Below are 26366 nucleotides of genomic sequence, written 5' to 3' on the forward strand. Positions count from 1 at the left end.
TAAAAATAAGTATTTTTTTTTTTATGACAAATCTATGTGTTGGTTTAATTTATATAAGAGACCTCATATCTATTTTAAATTATTATTAGTTCATAATAACTAGTTTATGTGATTGGCCCAATTAAATTAAAATTGGAGTTATTTGTATTATTACTTAGGCCTTTAGTTTTTTTTTATATTAGAAAAAAAATTATATATATAAATATATATAATTTCCATCAGGTCGGGATCTCGGTGGGAATGGAGGGCATTCCCCGCCCTATGTCCCCATCTAGGAGAAGGGACATTTAGGAGAAGGGGACAAGTTACCCCTGTCCCCGTCCCCGTCCCCACGATGGAGAGCAAGGTTGTCATAGGCATAAGGCGCAAGGCGCAGGCGCCCGAGCGACACTAGGCACACTTAGAAAAAAAATGAAAGAGTTTATAAACTGTTGTATAGATTAATATCATAGAAGGCACCAACATGCATAATGACATAATAAGTTCAAATGTTCAAGACCAAAATGCAATAATGTGATATAATGCACCCATTGAGTCCTAACTCCTAACTCATAATAAAAACTAGCCACTAATCACTTTCATCATCAAAATATTCAAAACCATCAAGTGCTTCATAATTATCATCATCACCAACTCCATCAAATTTCTCTTCAACTTCATCATTCTCTTCATCAAAATAATCATCTCCAAGATTTTCTTCCTCATCATTGCCATCTCTAGAAATTAAGGGGGTTCTCAAACTAGTAAATGATGGCTTCATTGCCTTCTCTTTCCCCTTTGATGGCCTTGAACTTTAAGCACTAGTATTTATTCCCTTTCCTCCTCCTCGACCTCGAGCAGTATATGCATTTTCATCAACCCCTGCCGCTCTTTCAACTGCATCCCAAGTAAGGTCATCATCACCAAACACTAGTTCATCATCTCCTTGCTCTTTTTCTAGTGTACCTATCAACCACTCATTTGCATTATCAATACCTTGTAAAGAAATGGGGTCAATGCAATCATAGTCATCATATCGACGCTTTAGTGCTCGGTTATATTTCACAAAGACCAAATCATTCAACTTTTGTTGATCAAGTCTATTCCTTTTTTTAGTATGAACCTGAAAAAACAAAGACAACATTATATATTTATTATAGTATATAGTTAAGGGCCTTAGGGGTTAATCTACAATATTAAAAGGAAAACAACAATATCTAATATACAAGTATAATTCTTACATGTTCAAAAATACTCCAATTATGCTCGCAACCGGATACGCTACAAGTTAGACTGAGTACTTTGATTGCAAAATCTAGCAACTCTGGAGTTGAGGCTCCATAAGATTTCCACCATTCGCCTATTAATGAAATTAATTAATAACAAAGTTAGTTACACACTTACACAATAGTATAAGTTAAATCTTATCAATTTATAACAAAAGTTACAAAACTTACGTACATGGTGATTTCAAATTTGGATTCCTAATTGCCAAGTTTCTTCCAAATATGCCACCCGCATTATGATATATACTCATTTGATTGTTGATTTTGTCTTGACATGAAGCATCAGGAACCAATCTCTCTAGAGTTTTAAGCACTCCATCCATTATCTCACTAGTCCTGATAATCTCCATTGGGTTGGCATAAAAAAATTCCGGATTAAGATAGTGCCCAGCCGCATGCAAAGGTCGGTGAAGTTGACATTCCCATCGTTTGTCAATGATATCAAACACATCTTTGTATTGTTCTTCATTTTCTCCAAACGACTTTGCTATAGCTTCCTTGGCCCTATCCATGGCTTCATAAATGTATCCCATAGCCGGTTTTTTCTCACCATCAACCAATCGAAGCACACTAACTAGAGGGCCGAAAATCTTTAAAATATATACAATGCTTGTCCAAAATCTTGTCATCATTATACTAGCTTGTGCTTTTTTCCCGGCAAATTTCCTTTGACCGCTTACTCTTTTCCCATTCTTCAGAAGTAAACATTTTCCTCAAACAATTCTTCAATTTATGGATTCGTTGAAGTGTGAGAAATGTCGTGGCAAACCTTGTAACACCCGGCCTAACAAGTTCTCTTTGACCGGTAAAACTCCTCAACATATTAACCATGCCCGGTTGAACATAAATGAAGAAGTTTAAGCTGATTGCTCTTTGTACAGTTCTTTTCACATTTGGCATCTTACCAATATCTTCCAAAATCAAATCCAAACAATGTGCGGCACAAGGAGTCCAAAACAAATTCTTATATTTTTCTTCCAAGCGCTTACCTGAAAATAAATTCAAAAATCATCAAATAAATGAACACTTTGAGTTAATAAAGTAATCAAATAATATGTAATAGGATACGATGGATAGATTAATTTTATACCTGCGAAGACATTAACAGATGCGCTATCAGTAACTACTTGTATGACATTTTTCTCTCCAACACGTTGAACCATGCGATCAAGCAACTCAAACATTTTTTCTCCAGTTTTTGCATAACCCGAAGCATCAATAGATTCTAAGAACACAGTTCCTTTTGGAGAATTCACCAAAAAATTTATCAATGTCCTATTCCTCTTGTTTGTCCAACCATCAGCCATTATAGAGCAACCATAATGTGCCCATTCTTTTTCATAGGATTGTAGTATCTTTTTGCCATCCTCCATTTCTTTATTAAGCAAGGAGACATGGACCTCATGGTAGCTAGGTGCTTTCATGCCAATCCCATATTGACCAATTGCATCGATCATTACTTGAAATTGAGGATATTTAACGGCATTAAATGGAATCGCTGCATCATACAACCATCGAGCTATTTCTCTACATGCTCGTTCCCGCAACTCCTTCTTGCAAGTTTCATTGATTGTTGTTTGCTTCAGATTTCTTTCCTTTTTTCTTGAATTTTCAGCATTTTGTGTGAAGTATAAATCTATTGACCCCTTTTGTCGTTGTCGTTTCTTTGCATTCAAATTTTACTACTTCCTTGGTGCGAGCTCATCATAATGGTTTTTTCATCTTCATCTTCTTCATCACCGCCAAAAGCATCTACTTCAATAATATTATCCGGAAAATTACCTTCAAACATCCTGCTTGCATTAACCTTATTTATCATAAAAGACTGAATCTCTTCTCGCACAGGTGGTGGGCATCTTTGACAAATGGTTGTATTTCTAAAACCTCCCACAATATGTTGTTTAGCTCTAAATATTCCACCTTTTGTAACTTTATCGCAAAAGTTGCATTTCAAATCATTCTTGTTGTTTGGATTAATGCATTGAACATATTTCCAACATGGATCACTTTTTCCACTTGATGATGAAATAGTCTTCTCATTTGAAGAAGCCATATACCTATCAAAGATAAAATGGTTGAGCATTTAATTACATATGTATAACTGCATAAGTGTATAACTAAAACATCAATCATTTAACTAACACATTTATTCTCATCCAAATTCCTTCTAACTTGTATTGTTACTTGATGCAATGCAATTATGCAAGAAGCTTTAAGATACAATCATACAAAATAGTTAAAGAAATATATTAGTTTTAATTCTTAATTGTTGAGATCCCTTCATTTTTCTTGCTGCATAATCTTATTGATGTCAACAGTATTACAAGAACAATTTAATGAACAACAGGCTACAACATATCATGCAAGAGAACATCAACCAATATATATATATATATATATATTTCTTTAATATTTAATGCACAAATTATAACAAAATTAAATTTAAAAAATCAACAATTACACAAATCTCAGATGAGGAGGTGGTGTTGATCCAGCCGGATGCAAGTGAGATGCAAGGGAGATAAGGCAGTGCCACGGTGCTGATTCAATCGGATGCAAGGGAGAGGTGGCGGTGCCGCGGTGCTGATTCAATCAGAGGCAAGGGAGAGATGGCGATGCCGCGGTGCTGATTCAATCGGATGCAAGGGAGAGGTGGCGGTGCTAATCCGGATGTAGGGGAGAGGTGGCGGACCTGGCGGTGCTGATTCGGATGCAAGGGAGAGGTGGCGGTGTTGATTCAGATGCAAGGAAGAGGTGGCGGTGCTGATCTGGAATCCAGATTCAAGGGATAATTCGGGGTGCTGATCCAGCCGGATGCAAGGGAAAGGGGAGGAGTGACGGCTGAGGGTTTGGAGATTTTCTATGGATAAGATTGGTTGATTTGTTGATATGTGGATTAGATTAGGTTTCTCCAATTTAAATCATCAAGATGCAAATATGTGGATGAGATTAAAACTTTAAAACAAGATGTGTGGCCATGATTTAAAGTAGAAATGAATGGGAAAAAATCTACTGCATATCATGGAGGCGCGCCTAGGCCTTCGCCTGGCGCCTGGGCTCAGAGGCGCGCGCCTCCTTGACACCACCCGCCTCATGTGGATAAAGGCCCACACGGGTGAGCCTCGTGCGCCTCAGGCGTGCATGTGACAACCTTGATGGAGAAAATCGGGGAATCCTTGTTCCTGCCAGAAAAGGTCACTATGAAGATTGGGGATTCCGCGGCCATTACCATAAAACCATGGTTAAAATCTAAGGGGTCGTTTGTTACCATGTTTGGATATCAAAGTTGTATGTTTCGAAAAGCACAAAAGTAAAAAAATAATAATATTGTAAAATTTTGTATTATTTTCTTAATTTATATTAATATAATTTTTTATATTAGTACACAAAATTAAGTTATATTAGTAAACAAAGTACTTTTTAATATGTATTTTATAAAAAATATAAAAATAATGAGATGTCAAATTTTTATAAATTTGTGTTAGTGACAAAAAAAAAAAAGAACACATCATATATAGTTTTTTTGTAAAAATTAGGAATAAAAAAGTTAAAGGAGATTTCACAAGAAAAATCTCAAATCACTAACCATCTTTATCTTAAATTTCTTATCTTAAAAATATTACAAATAAATCTAAAAGAAATGGGAGAATAAATTTTGAGATCGGAAAGACCAAGAAAAAAATTGTGAAGAAAAAAAAGAGTTGAAAATCTTGGAATGCTTGTCTTAACCATTAATACTTATGAGAAAAGGATAGTAATTAATGTCTTTAATGGGTTAGGATAATGTTTTGAAAACAATTTCAAAATAGTTGAAAACATAAAAATTATGTTTCCACTTTTTTTGAAAACATGGATGTTGTTTTCAAAATTTTGAAAACAAAAATAGTTTGCCAAACATGTTTTTCTTGTTTTGTTTCCAAAATTTGGAATTGACAACAAAAATAAAGATTTGGCAACAATGCCAAGTGAGCCCTAAATTGTTTATTTTATCACTCGCGAATATATTAAAAAAAAAGGGCCAAATCCAATAGATTTTAGGGAGGTAAACTTAAAAAACAACATATTACATTCATTCACTGTGGACGCCACCCCGCACTAAGAATGCTTACAATGCTAAAATTTTTGATTTTTCCTTAATCGCTTTCTCCTTGTTAGCTTGCATTGGAAACTTAGTTGTAACGAGGAATTCCTAGGCTTCCATCACATCCATACCTTCTGATAACCATTCATTTTTAACTCCAGTGCTTCCTTCTTCCCCACTTGATCCTTGAAGGATTGAAGTGTTGACAAAGCTTTTGGTAGCCGTGAGTAAGGTTGAGAGATTTCCGGCTCTGTCAACTAGTCAACAGTTTTAGAAGTAGGTTTGTTGTCTTGCTGATTTGTAGGTGAATTGCTTTGCAAGTTTATCGTGAGTCGTAGCATTTTAAAATAATGAGTGTTGTATTACTCGTTGTTTTATTTAGAATTTAATGAGTGCTAAGTTTGCATGATCCTTGTTCACCTAAGTTTTGTAGAGATTATCTAACCCTTGTTTGATGATAGAACCAACCAACAAAAAAACAATGCATAGTATATGATTTCATATATATATATATATATATATATAATGTCTGTATGTGTATGTTTAATAACTTTTGCTAAGCTTCTGCAATCTCGATGACCGTTCCCTTGTATATATATATATATATACACATTTAGATTCTTGTGAAACTGGTGCTCAGCTGAGCTTATTTCAGCTAAAGTCTTTCATATGTACATATGTATATTTATATAATTTCTTTTCAGCTTAAAGTTGGTGTATAGATTTTTAAATATATGTTTATGTTATTAGCTGGATATATTTTGCTAGCATCCCCACCTTTCATTGACCTTCAGCTGCATGAATAGGAGGTAGGTTTTTTTTTTTAGTGGGAAGTTACATGAACCTTTTATATACATATAAATATCTTTGTATATTTTGATAACCTTCAGTTTATATGGAAAATTAGTTTACTATATATGAGAGGTTAAATGGCTAATTAGAACCCCATTGTTGAAACATGTGCAGCACCATGGGCAGTACTCTTGTTATAGCAATGTATGTTTATGTGTGTATGTGTTTGCATTAGTACTTCTGTACAATAGTTTTAGGATGATTTTATTTTAACTTTAGTCAACCATTGGGATTTAGGGTCTTCTTAAGGAGTGGTCTTGGATCTCAGTTGGGCTTAGGCTAATACCAAGTAAGTAATCCACCTTTAAACTCCCGTATTTTTGGAATTATAAAAATTTTGGAAATGTTTTATGCAAGTTGTATTTTGGTATTTTTAATTGTCCCTTAACTGCCTGTTTTCACTCAATCATTCAAGTGAGATGGTTATTAAGCTATGGATTAGGTTCAAAATCTTTTTATCCATTATTCAGGGTAAAATTTTGGGTAGGTCACCGTACCTTGACCTTTTTCCATTTGGGTATCGGACTTCGATTTGCATTTTTTTGGTTACTAAGCACCAATTTCTTTTCACCGGGAGGGTACTGATAAGATTCCAACCAATTTAATCCTATGTGGCAACCGGAATGACATGTGGGTTGTTAAGTTGGCCGACATTTAAATCTACTGTACATGCCACTCAGAGTTTGGCCACATCACTGGGTGTTTTACCACATAATTGGCCCACATCACCCCCTTTGTCCATGTCAGCTATTCCCCCTTCCATCCCTTCCATCTTTCCCTTTTCTTCATCTCCATGAGAGCCCCGACCAAGAGAGCAAGAAACCCTTTTCTTTTAGGAAACAGAGGGGCCAGTTAAGAGAAATTGCTTTCTGATGATGGTGTTCATGGACAACTCCTACACGTGAAAGGATCCCAAAGAGGGAGAAGATTGCTCGACCTTCATGCACACTTTCTTCCAATTCTATCAATCATTGTTGTTCTTAAATTTTTGAAGATATGTAAACTTCTTCGGAAGAAATGTCTATTTTCTCATCTAATGAATGCTTTTAATTTCCCATGATACAATGTTGTAAAAGAATGTTTTAAATTTGCAATGAATTTGAGATGGAAATATTGCCAGGTTTTTGTAGTCTTTGTTGATGTTGTTAACTTTTTCAAGATATGTGAACTACTTCTTGTTATATGTATATTTTCTAATTATGCAAAGAATGTTTTTAATTATTTCCATTGAAAGAAGGCTGGAAATGAATGTGTTAAGTTTTTAATTATTTTCATTTAAAGAAGGCTGGAAATTTATGTTTTTAATTTGAAATTAATGCTAACTTCTTCAAAATATCTGTTAATGTCTCATTATGCAATGAATGTTATTAGTTATTCGGTGACAGAATACTGCCAAATTTCTACAACTTATGAGGATATCAAACAAGTTATTGCTACCTGAATATGGCAATCATAGTTTCAAACAAACTTTGCTGATTAACACAAGAATTGACACATCAAATGGGAAGAAAGAGAATACAAAATCTGTGATATTACAATCTCATTAAAACAAAATGGTAACAATTCATTAGCACATCACAATGTCTAAGTACATATATATTTGCACCACATTCAAAATTTTGCTAGTCTCAACATTGACAATTACCACATCATAGTTATTGACATGGTCACTTCATATACATACAACCATGCAGATCCACTACATCCTCCAAGACTTGGTGGGAGTCAAGCCTTTCTCTTTTTTTCATTACCAGCTAGCTTGCTCTTATCTTCAAGATCTTTCTCTAGCTCCTGATGTCTAAACATAAGGGGTCTTGCTGGAAATTGCTTTCTTGCTTGGGTTTTTGATAGGTTTAGGCTTTTTTTCCCTTTCTTGCACTAATTTTTTGCCTCTTCAAACTTGTATCAACTGCAGTTGATGGTGTGGGGAGATTTTGTCCAGGTATGTCAACTATCTGTCATGTATTACATATATATATATATATATATATAAGATTAGTGTAAATCCAATTTGTTGCAAACCAATCCAATGTTTAAAAAAAAAAATTAAATCTTCACTATAATAAACAAACATGTGAAATTACTTCAGTTGAAGTATTTTCTGCAATAGTAGATGGATTGGGGAAAGATTCCACATGTACTTGAGCCACCTACAATGGAAAAACCAAAAATGAACGAAATATAAAATTTGTGATCCACCCCACTGCAATTTTACTAGCCATAGTCGCACCACTTATTTATTTATTTATATTTGTTTTTGTTGTTTTTATAATGTGTTGTTCTTATAAAATTGTGATCTACATAGTTACACGGCCATCTATAATTTGGACAGACATTGTCACACACTCATCTAACATTGTTGTCTCCTTATAAAAATGTGATCCACCCATCAACAATGGATAATAAGCAAAAAAATAAAATAAAAAATATGCAATACCCTTGACAATGGAGTTGTTGAAATGCTCTCGTATGCTAAAGGGCCCTCATGTGCAACTGATGATGTTGGCATAATTTAAATTGGGATGTCAACTACCTAAAATGTTCCAAAATTAAGAAAATGTTCAATTCATTGATGTTGCAATAAAATTTAAACCAGTACAGTATTGATTTTGTGTGAATTACCTGTGAAACTAGTTCATCAGCAACATTTTCAGAAGCTAATGGATCCCTGCCCTCACTGCTTCTCCTCATCATATCCACCTAGCCATGCCAACATACCTAAGTTAGTATAGTTGTCAAATATTATGCGCAACTATTTAATAACATACCTCTAAGAAGTGCTCTTCTAGTACTTGAGGATCAATCTGTTCTCCCAGTTGCATGTTGATTGTTTCTTTGGGATTAATAAGCAAGTTAACATAAAATATATTAAAATAGAAATCAGGTACATAAGTATGGAGTGTAATAATTTGAGAAATGATCATTACCTACACTCCATGGTATCTTTTGTTGTGCCCTAATGTTCCACAGATGCTGAAGTTATGGTAATTCCTTTTCTGCTAAGTTTGCTAGTTGTGAAGCAAGTGTTCTGCTCATCTGCTTCCTTCCTCCTTAGCATAGGTTTTCTACTCTTATTCTTATTTGCAGGTTCTTGTGGTATGATTGGGGGTTGGTCACTTCTAGGCCAACAATTACTTTGTCTTATGTTGGATTTAAGAGGTGGCTATATGTTGCTAGGAAGGTGTTTTTTTTTATAACAATCATCAAGGAAATCCTCAGGTTTGTTTTTGTTGTAATATAGGGCTGAAATGGCAACAAGGAATTCCAGTTAACCGCCACTTCCTGCATGTACATGTTCTATCTTTGTTGTCAATAATGAACTGCCCATCGGGCCCAATCACTTAATACTTATCACCCCCATACTATGTTGTCTTACAACCCCAATTAAGTTGCTTTGACTTCTCTAACTTCTTTAGAATTTTTTGATAGTGTTTAGTTGAGCATCTTTGCATTGCATCTATTTTTATTTTTATTTTTATTTTTATTTTTTTGGACCCTAGACATTGGTTGTGTCCTAATCATTTCATTCATGGTAATTATGTCTTTTGGTCTAGCCTGAAGAATTTGGCTATTGAAGCACTCACACAAATTGTTTAGTAACATCTCACACTTAAATTGGATTTTAAAGTGTGACCTACTCCAATGATCAGGGCTGATGTTATTCATGTAACTATAAGCTTCAGTGGACATGTCTTTTAGGACATCCATGGCTAGGTTATAGGCAGGAATGTAGCTAGCTCTTGCACAATTCCATAATTGATCCTTAAGGGCTTGGGCTCTGAATTTTTTCCTAAAATTTGTGTGAATATGTCTCACACAAAACCTATGTTCACTGTATGGAAACAATTATTGGATTGCATTTTGGAGGCCCTATGTGTTAAGGTATCCACACACCATCACCATCAAGAAGGGGGAATAATAAACAATAACAGAACAATAACAGAAAACATAAAAAAAAATTAATTAATTAATTCAGAAATTAACATTATATATGAAATACCATAACGACAAGAAAATAATTTGCAAAGAATGATTGATAAATTAACATGACAGTAACATACTTACTTTTTGTCTATCACTCATGCAAGCCCATCCATGACTGTTATTTATTTCCAAATCTTCAGCAACCAATTCCAGGAATTAGATCAAGTTTTCACAATTCTCTCTGTTCACCATAGCCTAGGCTATTGGATAGATGCAATCATTTGCATCTATCCCAACTGCTGACAATAGTTGACCACCATAGAGACCTTTGAGGAAGCAACCATCAACAGATACTATAGGCCTGCATCCTGCAATAAATCCTCCCCTAAGTGGAGATAGGAAAACATACATGGACTGGAATACACCTTAATTGCATTTAAATTTAATTGTAAATCCTGCATGTGTTCTAATTAGCTCAAGTCTGTAATCATGTAGTCTTGTTATCTGTGTATGTTCATCACCATTAAGCATCCTACCCCAAAATTTATAAGAATAGAATACACACACACACACACACAAAACAGAAAATAGTCAGTATCCTAGGTTGAGTAATATGTTTAACAAGCAAACATATATGAAAAGCAATAAATAAATTAGCTTCCTACAATATTTTCTTCCCTCCAAGCCTTAAGCCTGCTAATATCCACTTGTTAGTTGGTCTTGACTGCTAGTATGATGCCAGCAAGCGTCCAAGAAAGGTCTGCCCTAAACTACTCTAATTATTGTTATGCTATCCATTGAGCATTGGCATGCCTTATGTTATGATCTCTAGTGCACTCATGCTTCAAAATCGCGGTTTTATTTGGATTGTACTTTTATCTTTGATCATTGGTGAGGCCCATAAGTAAAAAGGACAACTTTTCTTGCAATAAACCTTGCATCTCTTCTTGTTATTGGATTTGAAATTCATTATACATCTATTATTTATGCCATCATTCTTGACTGCCTCTTTGAACTATTGGAAACTCCTAAACTTCATACCAATTTTGAATTGGGGGTCTTTCATGTCAACTTCTTGATTAAATTCAACATATTTAACTCTAGCAGGATCCAACTCATCCTCATCCGTTGATGAACATGACTGTAATTTATCAGACATATCATCCTCAAATTCAACATCATCTTCATCATCATTATCCTCTCCACTAAATTCAAGAAGTACAACTACTTCAATCTTCTCTCTAGCACTGTCACCCATTCCAACTTCTCCTGATCATTATGGAAACTGTATTCATGTACTTCAATCATGTAATTCATTGCCTTCTTTTTCTTCTTCTTCTTCTTCTTCTTCTTCTTCTTCCTCATCTTCCTGATCAACATCTTCTTCCATAGCTTCTTCTAGAACAACATCCCCCTGACCTAAACCCATATGTTTAGTACCAGCATTCTCCTTGGTCACCTTAACATACAAGTTTGTAACCCTACTCCCACCCACAACCAAGGCCATTGCCAATGCATCCAAATCATCCTTTATTTCAAACATCACCATTTAGTCACTATTAATTTCCTTAAACCAAAAGGTGGCACCTTCTACATCTAATTTTAATGCCTTAGCCATGTCTACAATTTCTAATTTTGCATATTGACAACATCACAATAATCAACAAATCCTGCAAATCTATAACCACTCCATTTATCTACATCACCAAGTCCATAATAAATATTGCATTATAAAATATTAAGCAGTAGACATTGAAAAAAAAATGCCAGGATAGTGATACATTAAAATGGGGTTTGAACTAAATTAGCTAGAATGTGAACACTTTGTTTGAATTTCTTAGAGACAAAGGCTAATAAAAAAAATTCCAAATATCAAGTAAACATAATAATGAAAAATAATATAAACATCACATGCTGCAGTTTCATCCCATCAACTTAAATTGCACAAGTGGGGAAAAACCAAAAGAAAGACAGGACACATAAGGGACAACAAACACTCAAACATAATTGTCCATTTCACACTCTTAAGCATCAGCCTTAACATTAACCATAAAGTATGGGTACTATTTATGTTGATTGATTTACATGGGCATAATGATCCTTCAATGGGTGTAATACTTAATAATTATGCAATCTAAATAACTATTGGTGAAGTTATTAGACATCAACCCTAGTAAAAATTATTGTTTGAATTTATTAGAAAACCAAGGCTAATAAAAAAAATCCAAACATCAATCGACATGATAAAGAAAAATAGCTTAAACATCTTATGTTGCAATTTCTTAACCATCAATGTTGAAATAAAACATACACTATGGGTTTTATTTATGTTCAATGATTTACATGTACATAATGAACATGCAGTAGCCAGTGTGAGGAGTAAATGTAACACAATAATACAGACTAGGAAGGGCCACAAAATTGTGAGGAATAACTAGATAATACATCATACATCATGCATGCATCATACATCCATCAAAAGAAAGTAACTAGATAATACAAGCTTCTACATCACCGAGTAGTAAAAGTTCAAGTTTTTAAATAACATGAATTTGGAAGTTCTAAGTTCAAGTTATGTAAGAGTTACACATACCAAAATTGTGGCCACAAAAACAACTACATTCCAAAGAAATACCAAAATAAAAATTCAAAGTTGAATAGTTTTATAAAAAACAAATAGCATCAGGATGTTATTGTTATAACAAATAATTCAAGACAGATGGCATGGCGTAATCACAAATTTCACAACTCAAACACAATATACAACCCACTAACTCAATCATAATAGAACATAAACTAACAATAATAACTAAATTACATCTCGAAGACAATTATAACTTCATTACAACTTAATTACGTCTCAAACACAGTAATAACTGTGGCCTATCAATCAAAAATAAATATAACTCAATTAAGGGAACTTGTTGATAAAAAATGTGGCATAAGAGAACATAAGACAACCTTTATACACCCATTCAAAATCAAAAACAAACCCTATAATAATAACCCATGTGAACAATGAGACTTGAAATAAACCAAAAACAAAGTATAATATTAACAAATGGAAACAACGAACATGATTATTGACAACAATGGGGAAAATAAAAAGTAAAAGCCCCATCCCTAAATATGATTAAGATAATTACACATTCACAACATACAATTACTTCAATGGCTAAACCACTACCAAATTCTAATTACATTTCCATTATAAACTTCATAGATGTAATACATCTCACATTTGACAACAATGGGGAGACGAGAATATTATAAAACTTATAGAAAGTTAGGGCTTCGTCATCTACCGATCTTATACTCCAAGTATTCGCCATGCTCGAACTGGTTTCGGCTTACTTTGGTCTTTGGTTTCTTCACTGGTTACTAAGGTTTCCACATTGGTTTTGGCAATGGAGACTTCGCATCAAGCTCTCGGTTGGGCTAATCAAGACATGAAGAATAGGGTTTTGAGAAGGGATGGAAGAGTGTGGAAGAGAAGGCTGAAAAGGATGCTAACGTGTGAGGGTGCTTGACGTGGCATGCACACGTGGCTAAAGAAGCTGTCAAGTTAGCTAGAGTTTGACGTGTTCATGTCCATGTTGCTTTAGTGTGTTCCACTTCAGCAGCTTACGTGTCATTCCGATTGCCACATAGGATTAACTTGGTCGGAATCCTATCAATACCCTTAGGATGAAAAGAAATTGGTTTTTGGTAATCAAAAAGATACAAATTGAAATTTGATATCCAAATTGAAAAAAGCAAGGTTGTCAGACCCGGACCGGCCCGGCCGGTTCAACCGGAAAAACCGGGAACCGGCCATGTGCCCGGCCCGGGTATACCCCATTGACCCGGGTATTAAAAAACCCGGTGTTAACCCGGTGACCCGGGCGGTTCAACCGGGAACCGGTTGACCCGGTCGGGTCAATCGGGTCACAATGTTTAATTTTTTTTATTACAATATTTAATAATTTATTATTATTTTCTCATTAGAAACCACAAAATCGTGTATATTTATCAATATTAATTTATAATTTATAATCAATAAATAAAATTACAATATATATATATCATAAACATACCAACAAAAATTAACATTTAAAAATAAAAAATATTAATGTGTTATGTAAATACTTTCTAAAAATTTAATTTATTAAGAAAATAAAATAATAAATGAGTGTAATTTTATTATAAAAATATAAAATTAAAATATTCTAATTAAATAAAAAATATAACAAAACTTAAAATAAAATAAAAAAAATTCAATTGAGATATAAGAAATTAATGAATTAATTTCTTATTTATTTTAACAAAATCAACCAATAAATAAATAAATAAATAACACCGAGAGAAGTTCGATAAATATATACTAATATATTAAATTTGTAAATATTTAAAAAATATAAAAATAAATGACATAATTAGAAAACTCTACTGTATATAAGGTCATTTATCAATTTAAATATCAAATTTGAGTAGGTTTTTATAATATAATTATGGGTTTAATATTATATTTGCTCATAATTAATTATTATAATATTTTTTATATTTAATTATTGACCCCGGTTCAACACCGGTTCGACCCGGTCGAACCCATTGACCCCTGACCCCTGGGCTTAACCGGGTCATTGTCCGGGCCGGGTCTGACAACCTTGAAAAAAAGGTCACAATACGATGACTTACCAAAATTTTTACCCCCATTATTGACTCTTCTACTTACTGAATTAAATTCTGCCAAATATTGATACCTATATTGCCTCTTCCTGCAGTCAAAGGCCAACATTTTTTTCCTTTATTCAGTTATTAACGAATTTTGTTAATTTATTTTATTTACTTTAACTGCACATTCATTTATCTTATGTGATTTTATTGTGTGAAAATAGTGATTGATAATTATATCATTTATTTTATGTGATTTTATTGTGTGAAAATAGTGGCAGATAATTATTTCCCTTATTTATATAAAAGAAAATAATTATTTATTTAGTTTTCTCTAAGTGGGAACATGATATTTCGTATTTCTGCATGTATAAATGTTTCTGAATCTCGACTCTGAAAAATTTTTTATATTGTTTTATCTCCAAATAAGCTATACTCAACCCTGTCAATGGGTGTTAAATACTGACCTTGTCGACAAGAATATATGAAAAAAATGAGACTGCAATTTCGTATTGGTCCATCGGTGAAATAATAACAATGCGCCTCTGATGAAGTCTTGGGTCACCGAGAGTAAATAAATGACCTTTATTATTCTGGCTAAGGTCATCGAGGGTAAACAAATGACTTCTAACATCTATAGTGAATTTGAAGACCTCCTCTATTATTTGAGAATTTGTTACATTCTATTTTGCATTCTGATGATGATTTTCTTCAATTACAATATTTATGAGTTTTTGATTACTCTATATATTTTATATCCGAACTTTTTGGATTACTTGGGCTAGTGTGCTCATGAAATTGTTTTAAATCCTTCTGAGATCATGAGCAGTAGACCCAGGAATTTAGCAAGCTTCCACTAGTCGTTTTCCCCTTTGAGTTGTGTCTTGTGTTATTGTATTTTGTTATATGGTTGCTAAAACTCTCCCCCTTTGGGGCATTCTATATTTTGATTATTTTGTGTTGAATATTGTTGTATTCCTTAAATTGTTCCCATATTATATATATTTTTTTCTTAGATTATTTCATTCTCCACTCTGAGTTAGGTTTCAAGCCCTTTGCAAGCTCATTAGGCCCATGTCCTGTGGGACTGCGGTTGTTTGCCCGCACACCAGGTTCGGTTTGGCCGGGTCCGGGGCATGACATTCACCAAACAAAATAATAAAACAAATATATGAAACCCACTCATTCACCAAGCAATCTTACCAAAATCACTAAAATTTATCAGGCAACCAACCATTTTTCCAAAAGAAGTTGTGAACACACCATCCTTTTCTAATCCAACTATAATCATTCAATGCAATTCCGATTTTTCATGTTTGAATTCATAATTCAAATGCATGAATTTGTTCTGAACTCCAACTAAAATAATATAGAATTGTGTCAAGAAAACATCAATGGATTCAATCCAACTTAAACCAGGAATCTTATTCATCCCCAAATCATTCACCATCTTCCTCAATTTCTCAACCTCATTCCATCTCCCTTTTACTGCATATATATTGGCCAAATGTCACCAATGCAGTGGGATTCCATGGCTCCAATTCTGAAAGCTTTTCAGCAACCTTCTCTCCAAGTTCAGCATTACAGTAATTCTTACATGCACCAAGCAAAGAAAAATACGGAGAACTCCAATGCTCATGCATGCTCTGTATTACTTGCCAAGCTTCAACAAGCCTTCCAGATCTACTTAACAGATCAACCACACAACCATAAACCTCGGGTGTCGGTTTAACTCCATAGCTTTCGGTCATCATCTTAAAGATCTCACACCCTTTGTCTACTTGTCCGGTGTGTGCACAAGCCAAAAGTGCACTGAGGAATGAAGCTGAAGTAAGCTTCACTCTTTGCTCTTGCATCATTCTGAATACTTCTAGTGCCTGGTTGTTTTCTCCATTCATTCCATATCCCGAAATCATTGCATTCCATAAACCCGCTTCGCTTGATTTCCTTCCAATTCTGTCGAACATTCGTTGTGCAAGAATTGAACATCCACAGCTCATGTACATGTGGATCAATGCTGTCAGCAGATAATCATCTTCTTCGGTTGCTCTGGTTCTAATGATATGGCAGTGGATTTGCTTGCCATATAAAAGGTTTGGAAAATTTGAACATGCTTGTAGAAGGCTGGTTAAGATATTCGAGCTCAGATACTGAACTCTTTCTGCTTGCATTCTTTTGAAGAAGTTGAAAGATTCAGCCTCATTTCCTGAATGCGAAAAGCCGCTGATCATAAGATTCCATGTCACCATATCAGGTCTGAGACCTTCTGATCTTAATTGGAAAAACAATTTCACAGCAGCATCAAGTTGTCCATTTAATAGCAAGCCTGATATCATAGTATTCCAAGTCACTATATTCCTCTCCTCCATTGCCTCAAAAATTCGGAAAGTGAATTCTAAGCACCCGCATTTAGAGTATACTTCCATGAGTGCCGTTTGTATCATGACACCAGTGCTAACCTCGCATTTAATCAAATAGCAATGCACTTGTTTTCCAATTTTCAAAGACGAAAGATCAGAACATGCAGACAGAATTGAGACCAAAGTCGATGAATTAGGCCGCTCTCTCAATGACAAAATCATATTCCTGAACACATCCAAAGCCATTAAAACCAAACCACTCCTCAAAAACCCTGAAATCATTGCATTATAACTTACTAAATTCTTCGAATGCATCAACAAGAACACTCTCTGAGCAGACCTTATCTCATCGCAGTTAGAGTACATGGTCACCAGAGATGTCGACACATAAACATCAGATACATAGCCCATTTTTATCACAAATCCATGCAACTGCAAGCCCTGCACAACATTCCAGCAAGCAGGAAGCACACTAGCAACACTAACAGAATTAGCGAGAAAACCATTGACAGAAAGTTGCTTGAAGACATTAACAGACTTATCAAACTCACAAGCATGAGATAAACCAGAGATTATAGCATTATAAGAAGGCAAAGTTCGTTGAGGAATTCCTTCAAACACCTTGAGTGCATCATCAAGAAGTTGGAGACTGGCATAAGTATGAATGAGAGCGGTAACCGTGTGAGTTTCAGCATCAAAACCGGACTTTTTCAGAAGAGCATGGATTTGCTTAGCTTGTGGAATGCATTGGAGCTTGCTGCAAGCTTTGAGGAGGGAGGGGAGAGTGGAAGAGGAGCAATGAGAGTGAGTGAAGAGAGAAAGAGCTTCTTTGTAGTAGCCGTTGACTACTAGTTTTTGAAAGTTGGGTTTCATGCTTTCTTAAATTATGAAGGACTAAACTGCAAATATATTCCCTTGTTTTTTAGTTTGTCAAAAGTAAGTATTAGTCCCTATGAAAATTTTTTCTTCATTTATCATCCCTCCAGTTGATCCTCCATGGTTCAGTTTAATCCATTTGGCTTGTTTAACAAATTTAAGATAATATTATTTAGCATAAAAATAAAATTAAAAACACGTGTAAAGTTGCTTGAATATTAATAGTATATACATATGCACTAAATCATTTAATATGTGCTACATCATATTGAGATAATATGCGAATGGTGCAAATCTATTTGGATTGTGATGTGACATATATTTATTAATTTGGTATGATACATTTAATACTAACAAAAATTATTTTTAATACAGATAAATTATTTATTTGAGTATAAATTTATATATTATAACTATGCAACAAATTATTGAATACGACTGTCAGGTGATATTGAGATAATATATGAATGATACAAATCCATTTATATTGTCATGTGACATATATCTATTAATTTGGTGTTATATGCTTAGTATAGACAAAAAAAAATTCAATATATAAAAAACTATTTATTTGAGTAAAAATTTATATATTTTAACTATGAATCAAATTATTGAATATGTCACGTGATATTGAGATTATATATCATTGGTAAAGATCCATTTAAATAGTAATATCTATTGATTTGGTACAATTCAATCAGTATAAACAAAATTACTCCAAATACAAATAAAACTATTTGTTTGAGTAAAAAATTATATATCATGATTATGTATTAAATTATTAAATGTGTGTCTGACACACCTCTTGCGTGTGACCCGCAAGTACACGGATTTGTCGAAGTAATAATACTCCGGTGAGTGGATAGTCGAATCAACAGGGAATAGTGATCAGAAACACAAAGATTGCTACTTAACTAAAGTGAAGATAAATCGATAGGGGTGTGAACAAAGTCAATATGAAAAGAATTCAAAAAAATAAGAAAAAAGACAATAAAATGAGAGGAAAGGCAATCGATAGAAACTAGGGTACTCAGACATTGCTCCCCCTAGGATTATTGCTTCAAGTGCAAGACCAACTATTATGTCTCCTAACTGATGCTTAATGAGTCGTGGAAATCTTAAAATACATGGTCCCAAACCTAAGGTCAACCGTGACTAAGTCTACACTATGCCCCGGTGGAGAAATCAATCAGTCTCAACACCTCACACTGCGTACAGTTGCAAGAAACTCTACGGATTCCAAGTGATAAACCATATTCCCTAATATAGGTCTAACCTTTTGGTCCATGCGAAAGACCCCTAGTCACAATTAAGCCCCGGCACTAAGGATTACTTCAACGCTAAACTCTGTTGCTCGCGCAACTAAGTCCCAGCGGAATTCCTCTTTTAGCACTTCACTCTATTGTGACCGCAAAAAATTCGTGGAACACGGAGGTAGGATTAATCACAACGAAGAGGAAAGGAGACGCTCCGCTACCTCTCAACTTACCCTCTCGACCCTCACCAATCTTGCTTTGTTTAACCCTCATGGTGTGTCACTCACTCACAAGGACTACCAATGTAGACTCTCAACCCTAGTGTCACTCTAAGGGAGAAATCATTCAACAAGCATTCAAGATTGGAACTCAATTAAAGACATCAATTAAGGAAAGCATAATAGAAGATCAATGAAACAATAACATCCTAGGGTTTACAAGTCCAAGTACCCACTAGGGGTTTAGCTCTCCATGGAGCAAGATACAATCATTGATGAAATCGAAAGTAAAAACATGCAATCCATAAGTAAAACTCCTTGGGTATTCGTGTCGATGGTCTTGTGGAGTAGCCTCGTCCCCTTCAAAGGTTCCCTTGTCAAGCCTAGGGCACACCTCGCCGGATCGGTGCCGACAAAATCTCCCCCAATAACTCTCTTCCAAAGGAACGTGGTGTCGATGGCAGTAGAACCACTCCAAAAACCTTGCCAAAGCCCCTCTAAACCCTAGCCGCAGGCCTCTCTAAAGTTGGGGAAAAGATGGAGAAAAGATAGAAAAGAGGATCCTAAAATCGGGCTGAATCACGGCTTTATATAGGGCTGGAATCGAGAATCCACACGGGCGTGTGGAATTTTCACACGGGCATGTGAATCTGCAGAACTTGGTTTTTAACGGCCTGTGAACAGTAAGGGATAACATTGACGAAGATCTTGCTATCATTGCACAAGTCAGAATACACAAATGTGACTGCCTTTGTACCCCTCCAAACCATGTAATTTCTTGAGCGTATGGAGGTTGGCACACATTCATGTATCTTCGAGCACAACTTGTGTCTTCACATTTGTTCACTCCAAGATTCCATTAACAAAGTGCAATCACAATCTAGTTTGGCTTCCTTCATCTATATTTGGCTCCACAACCCTACATGCACACAAGTAACACAAATACACATATATTAGCGCTAAAATCTGATAAAAGTAATGCTCATCGTAAGAAAAGAATAATTCGTATTACTAATACACAAGCACTTATCAGTGTCATGGGACATTGAGATTATATATCACTAGTTAAGATCTATTTGTAATGTCATGTGGCATATATTTATTAGAGCAAGTTTAATGGGTGAGCGAGCAATGCTCATTGGGCACTCCAAGTTTTTCCCATCCCATGAGAAGAGGTTAGTGGTCAGTGAGCGCCCAGTTGCCACCAACATTCAATCTATAGGACTCACCACATTTTTTTAAATTTAAAAATTTCAATCAAATGGTTAGCTTTTTCTTTATTGTGTGATTTTTAAAACGCAAGTATACAATATCGCAAATAAGTAATATAATGATAAGAAAGTATCGTCCCACAAGGATTGAGTTTATTAATTACCAAAAATTACTAACCCTAATTCTACTTGATTAATGAGATTGAAGAGATTTAATTTAGAAAATCTTATTTCAATGACTAGAGAAAGATAATTAAATGAGAAGAAATCAATGTCAAGAGATTCTAGAGTTTTCGAGTTCACCTAGACTAATTCCACCTAGATCATCTAGTTCAACCAATCAATGTTTGTTACTTATGTTGTCATCAAATTTCCCTAAATTACATATTGATCTTTCTTAATCATCAATAGCATATTCCATTAGATAAGTTAACATCATCTCTGAGATAACTGTGAACCTATGGAACTCATTAAGCCCTAGAAATTTATAATGATGCATATCTTTTAATGACTATACGATGTTTCAACCAAGATCTAATTCAATTATCACCTCTCGGTTTCAAATCAAATTACTAATCATGCAATTGGTGATCAAGCAATCACAAGTATTAAGCATAGATTAAAATATCCCGCATAATCTTGAAACAAGCATCAGTTGAATTAAACAAACTTGAATATAGGTTTTCATAGTCTGGATACATCGTAGCCCTAGAAAAAAGCATTTGGGACATAGTAATGCAAAGCTTAACATATTAGTAAGGTTCATAATCAAATAAACAAAGAAAAACTAAAAACTAAAGCTTGATGATGAATCCCAGCCGAATCTTCACTCCCAAACCTTTTGATCTCCGAAATTCTCCTCCCTCTTCGTCTCAAACCCTAACATCTTTTATAACTTGAAATCGGGGTGGTGCCTAGGTGGCAAAGACTATAGCTATAGCACCTAGGCACTACACTTTCTATTTGCACCTCTTGATGTTGTAGCGCCTAAGTACTATATTTTCTGTTTTGCTTGTTCCTTCTTTGTTGAAACTTTACTCTTCTTTTCTCTAATTTTGTGCTTTTTTATATGTTCTTCCTTCTAATCATTCTCTTTCTTTCCTAGAATGGAATAACAATAAGATTATAAGTAAATTTGGTTAAAAATAATTCACATTTCATTCATCATGAGTTAAAGAAAGTCTATATAATTTAACGCAAATTATACTCATCAAATACCCCCTAAACTTAGAGTTTTGTTAGCCCTCAAACAAAAGAAAGATAATAAAAAATATCATGAAATAAATCAATATGATTAACGGCAACATTAAGTGAAACTCCGGCCTTAAAGTTGGATTTTTCAAACCCATAAAAAGGAATTTTAAGCATGGTCTACAATTTCAACTGTAGTGCAAATCTTACTCCATTTAAGGTTCCATACGTGTGTGTGTGTGTGTCCAGTCTTTGTTACTTCGCTATTCTTGAACCCTTATTGGTTTATGCAAAAATAAGAACTCACCTAACCTCTAATTGAACCCCCAAACTTATTTAAATATATATATTTCATTTTTTTGGAACTCTTCATCATTTTTTTATAATATTAGCTTTCACACATCCTTTAAGGTAGCCCTTTCTCCCGATAGGGCATACTTAGATCCGACTTTTCAGAAGCGGCATCACACATCAAAGGTGGTAATTCTTTCTATTCTCTCTTTTTTAAAAAACAAATGACTCAACTAACTAACTCTAGGGCCTTTCAAAGCTTTAGTAAGCTTCTAATTTGCATAAATGATCTCTTAGTATTTGGAGAACTCAGTAAGCATAACTGGGTGTGCTAAGAATGTGAAGGATCTAAAAATAGAGCAACACAAGCACTATAGTCAAAAGAGAGACACATCTATTGTTTTTCATGGATTAGAAAGTCACTATAATTTTATCATAGACCATCACTGTTCCCCAAACCAAATAACTTTTTTTTTTATATAAACACCACCATACCCCCAAACTTAGAAGAAAACATTGTCCTCAATGTGAGCAAAGAGAAATAAATAAATGAATAGAAGGCATAAAATAAGAGTAAAAAAACTCCCCTAAATGTCTCAACTATCATCCTCTTCACCGTCATCATCTAGTGGTGGGTGTTCTTGCAAGGTTGGAGCTGATGGAAACTGAACCACATTAGGTCCTGTGTTTAAGCCAAATTGATTGAACAACTGCACAAGACTAGAGTTAAATGTCACTTGATAAGAACAAAATTGTGTTAACTCTTGCCTTTGGTTTTCTACTTCCCTCTATAATTTATCAAATCGTTCTTCCATGGATTTAGAAAATGTAGAGGAAGAGTGTCTTGGTAGGCAAGGTGGCCTAGAAGAGCTAGCACCTGTGTTACTTGCAAGTGGTGAAATCCCAGCTTTTTAATCTTGCTATAAAATTCTTATGGATGAGTCTCTTAGGATGTAATAACTCTTCATCTTGTTGCCATGTAACACCATCCTCTCTACATAATGCGGTAATCAAAGAAGGATGTCCTAAGCCGCCACTTGTTAATGATCATCTAGAGTGTCTAATGGATTGTTGAATGACTTTTCCAACATCAATTGATTTACCTGTGACAATAGCATATAGCAAAATTGCTCTATCTTTATTAACATCGCTAAAATGAGCCACATGTTTCAATAATTTGGCTCCAATATAGCTAAGCCAAGCTTTGTTAAAGTCATTCAATTCAAAAGTTTGAAATGATAAGGGGTCATCTCCTTGCATAGTCCATTGAGCTCCCGGTCTCCCAATAGTCTCTAGCACTTGTTCTAGATTTAATTCATCGTTCATATAAGTGATATATTCATCATCGTCAATATTTGGGAGTTTATAAAATTCTATTGATGGTGGAATAATCAAATTTCACTAGGCTTTTCCCATACAATGACACTTAAACTAGATTCATCCATGTTTGCGTAAAAATTCCCTTTACTAAAGAAACAACTGCAGCCTCAGGTTGTTTAACAAAGTCTTCCCATCCTCGATCCCTAATGATTAAAAATATTTCACGTTGATTAGAACACACAGTTTTAATCTTTGTTCAGGGATTAGGTTTCTCTTGACTACCGACTCATGAAATCTCTTTAATGCTTCAATATTTACAAAACGATGACGATCAAATAGTTCCGATGAAGTGGAAGCTCTATGTCTTTTAGGAGCCATGGTGGGGAATAATTATGTGTCTAGGAATTTTGTAGTTAAATTCTTGAATAATTACCCCCAAACTAGAATTCAAACACAATTTAAACAATTCACCACAAGTATATCACTTCAATTAAGCATATTAAAAGCAATTCCACTCACAATGATGATTTTCTAAGTTTTTTTTAAATACCTTGCTTTTATTGATTCACTCAAAAGAGTTCCTTAATTCGTCATGCTCTAAGTATTGCAATAGAAATCATGATTTTATACAAATTAGGCATGATGTAATGTAGCAAAGGAACACTGAAAAGAAATTACCTTACTTGGAGAAAAAGAAACATGATAGTAAATAGGAATCCCCTCACAACTTCCAAGGTCTTCTTGATCGGCACAAAACACCAACAAGATGAAGATCTAATACCAAGATTTCATAGAATTAAAAGGAGTGAAAGTAAATAAGAGAAGAGTCAAAAGTGAGGAGGAAGAAGAGAAAGTGAAAGCCTAGGGTTTTACTTTTTACCTTTCAATCGGTTTAGGGTTTCTTTATTTAATAATTTTTTTAAAATTTTAGGCCAACATCTAGGCGCCAAAAACACAACGATTAGGTACTAATATCTCTGTGTGGTATTAGATTAAAGTGGGGCTATGGCGCCTAAACCCCATGAAGGCTGGGCTTGGGCGCTGAGGATGCTGTGCTGGGGCACTGCAACCTCAGCCCCACATTAAAACTTTTTTTTTAATATGTAGAAACGGGGTTCTCATGCGCTGCACATGTGGTGCCTGAGCTCCCCACTTTCTGTTTTGACCTTTAAGTAGTTTTTTTTTAATTAATTTTTTTTTTTTTTAGTTTTATTTTTTTAAAAAAACACTTTTGGCACACCTATAAGATAAATAAAATGGGGGAAAAACTAAAATAAGTTTAGAACTAGAATAAAATAATAATAAAATAAATAAAATAAAGGATTAGAAAGGCTGGGTTGCCTCCCAAGAATCTCTTGGTTTATTGTTCTCAGCCCAATGAATTCTTTTTTTTTATGGTGAGTTAAGGATGATGTTTGTTTTTTCTTTGTCAAAATTCCCCTCAAATTAAAGTACAGCTTTAGCCTCTGTCCATTAACTTTGAAAGCTCCTTTTTTCGGACGATTGATCTCCAGGACGCCATAAGGGAACACCTTGGTGACAGTGAATGGTCCAGACCACTTTGACTTAAATTTACTTGAGAACAATAGCAACTTTGAGTTAAATAAAAGTACATGTTGTCCTGGCAGAAATTGTTTGTGCAAGATGAATTTTTCATACCAAGATTTTGTTCGTTCCTTATAAATTTTTACATTTTCATAGGCTACATTTCAAAATTCATTGAGCTCATTTAAATTGTTTAAATACGTTTCTCTCTAGCTGCTTGCATGCTCATATTCAACTGCTTCATAGCCCAATAAGCTTTATGTTACAACTCTATAGGAAGATGACATGCTTTACCATAGACTAGCCAATATGGGGCCATTCCAATTGGTGTTTTAAAAGCAGTGTGATATGCCCATAACGCATCATCTAGTTTCTTAGCCCAATCTTTACGAGAATTGCTTACCATTTTATCCAAAATTTGTTTTACTTGTCGATTAGATATTTCCGCTTGTCCATTGGTTTGTGGGTGATATGCTAATGATGTTTTATTTTTGACTCCATACTTTAATAATTAGGATTCAAATGGTTTGTTGCAAAAGTGTGAACCTCCATCACTTACTATTGCTCGTGGAACACCAAACCTTGAGAAAATAAACTTTTAAAGAAAATTGTGCACCACTTTACCATCATTTGTATGAGTTGCTACAACTTCCACCCATTTGGATACATAGTCGACTCCAAGCAAGATGCACTTGTTATTGTATGACAAAGGAAAAGGTCCCATAAAATCTATGCCCCATACATCAGTTCTACTTCAAGCATGTTCTTCAAAGGCATTTCATTCCACTTTGAAATATTTCCCATTCTTTGACAGCGATCACAAGAAGTGACAAAAAAACATGAGCATCTTTAAACTATGTTGGCCGATAAAATCCTGATTGAAGAATTTTTGCAGTTATTCTATTACCCCTAAAGTTGCCTCCACACTCAAGTGTATGACAATGATGCAACAAATCTACCATTTCTTCTTCAGGAACACAACACCTTATGATTTGATCAGCACAATGCCTGTACAATACTAGTTCCTCCCAATAATAATGCTTCACATCAGGGAGAAACTTCTTTCTTTGTTGGTATGACAAATTCTAGTGGAAAAATATTCACTGCAAAGGTAATTTACATAATCAATATACCATAGAGGTTGATTATGAGAAACTACAAGTATTTGCTCATCTGGGAAGTTATCACCAATAGACACTTCTAATGGCATCATGTCATCAGCTAACTCTAGTTGAGAAAGATGATCTGTAACTAGATTCTTTGAACCCTTCTTATCTCTTATCTCCAAATCAAACTCTTGTAATAATAGCACCCATTGAATAA

At 34.5% G+C, this 26366-nt stretch overlaps 3 protein-coding genes across 3 annotated transcripts; all 3 read right to left on the reverse strand.

Annotated features, from left to right (window-relative positions):
* Positions 1 to 793: 793 nt before the first annotated feature.
* Positions 794 to 1798, reverse strand: LOC120259939. The gene is made up of 3 exons (XM_039267396.1): positions 1441 to 1798; positions 1221 to 1339; positions 794 to 1102 (listed from the first exon to the last, which is right to left on the reverse strand). The coding sequence occupies exons 1-3, from the start codon at positions 1796 to 1798 to the stop codon at positions 794 to 796; spliced, it is 786 nt and encodes a 261-aa protein (XP_039123330.1).
* Positions 1799 to 1901: 103 nt separating this feature from the next.
* LOC120259940 lies at positions 1902 to 2722 on the reverse strand. The gene is made up of 2 exons (XM_039267397.1): positions 2356 to 2722; positions 1902 to 2254 (listed from the first exon to the last, which is right to left on the reverse strand). Exons 1-2 carry the CDS (start codon positions 2720 to 2722, stop codon positions 1902 to 1904), a joined length of 720 nt encoding a protein of 239 aa, XP_039123331.1.
* A 13522-nt stretch (positions 2723 to 16244) lies between these two features.
* Positions 16245 to 18008, reverse strand: LOC120259942 (pentatricopeptide repeat-containing protein At2g02750-like). Its single transcript, XM_039267398.1, has one exon. The coding sequence runs from the start codon at positions 18006 to 18008 to the stop codon at positions 16245 to 16247; it is 1764 nt and encodes a 587-aa protein (XP_039123332.1).
* Between the last annotated feature and the right edge of the window lie 8358 nt (positions 18009 to 26366).

The sequence above is a fragment of the Dioscorea cayenensis genome, chromosome 5 (genome assembly GCF_009730915.1).
Source record: "Dioscorea cayenensis subsp. rotundata cultivar TDr96_F1 chromosome 5, TDr96_F1_v2_PseudoChromosome.rev07_lg8_w22 25.fasta, whole genome shotgun sequence".
NCBI classification, from domain to species: domain Eukaryota; kingdom Viridiplantae; phylum Streptophyta; class Magnoliopsida; order Dioscoreales; family Dioscoreaceae; genus Dioscorea; species Dioscorea cayenensis.

What these genes read in the sequence shown, in the direction of transcription:
- LOC120259940 (XM_039267397.1), bottom strand. Translation starts at nt 2,722, where the DNA reads ATGATCGATGCAATTGGTCAATATGGGATTGGCATGAAAGCACCTAGC. An exon ending in ATCTGTTAATGTCTTCGCAG is followed by an intron (nt 2,255 to 2,355) that starts GTATAAAATTAA and finishes ATTTATTTTCAG; the next exon opens with GTAAGCGCTTGGAAGAAAAA.
- LOC120259939 (XM_039267396.1), bottom strand. Translation starts at nt 1,798, where the DNA reads ATGGGATACATTTATGAAGCCATGGATAGGGCCAAGGAAGCTATAGCA. An exon ending in TCCAAATTTGAAATCACCAT is followed by an intron (nt 1,340 to 1,440) that starts GTACGTAAGTTT and finishes TTTCATTAATAG; the next exon opens with GCGAATGGTGGAAATCTTAT. An exon ending in ATTGGAGTATTTTTGAACAT is followed by an intron (nt 1,103 to 1,220) that starts GTAAGAATTATA and finishes TTGTTTTTTCAG; the next exon opens with GTTCATACTAAAAAAAGGAA.
- LOC120259942 (XM_039267398.1), bottom strand. Translation starts at nt 18,008, where the DNA reads ATGAAACCCAACTTTCAAAAACTAGTAGTCAACGGCTACTACAAAGAA.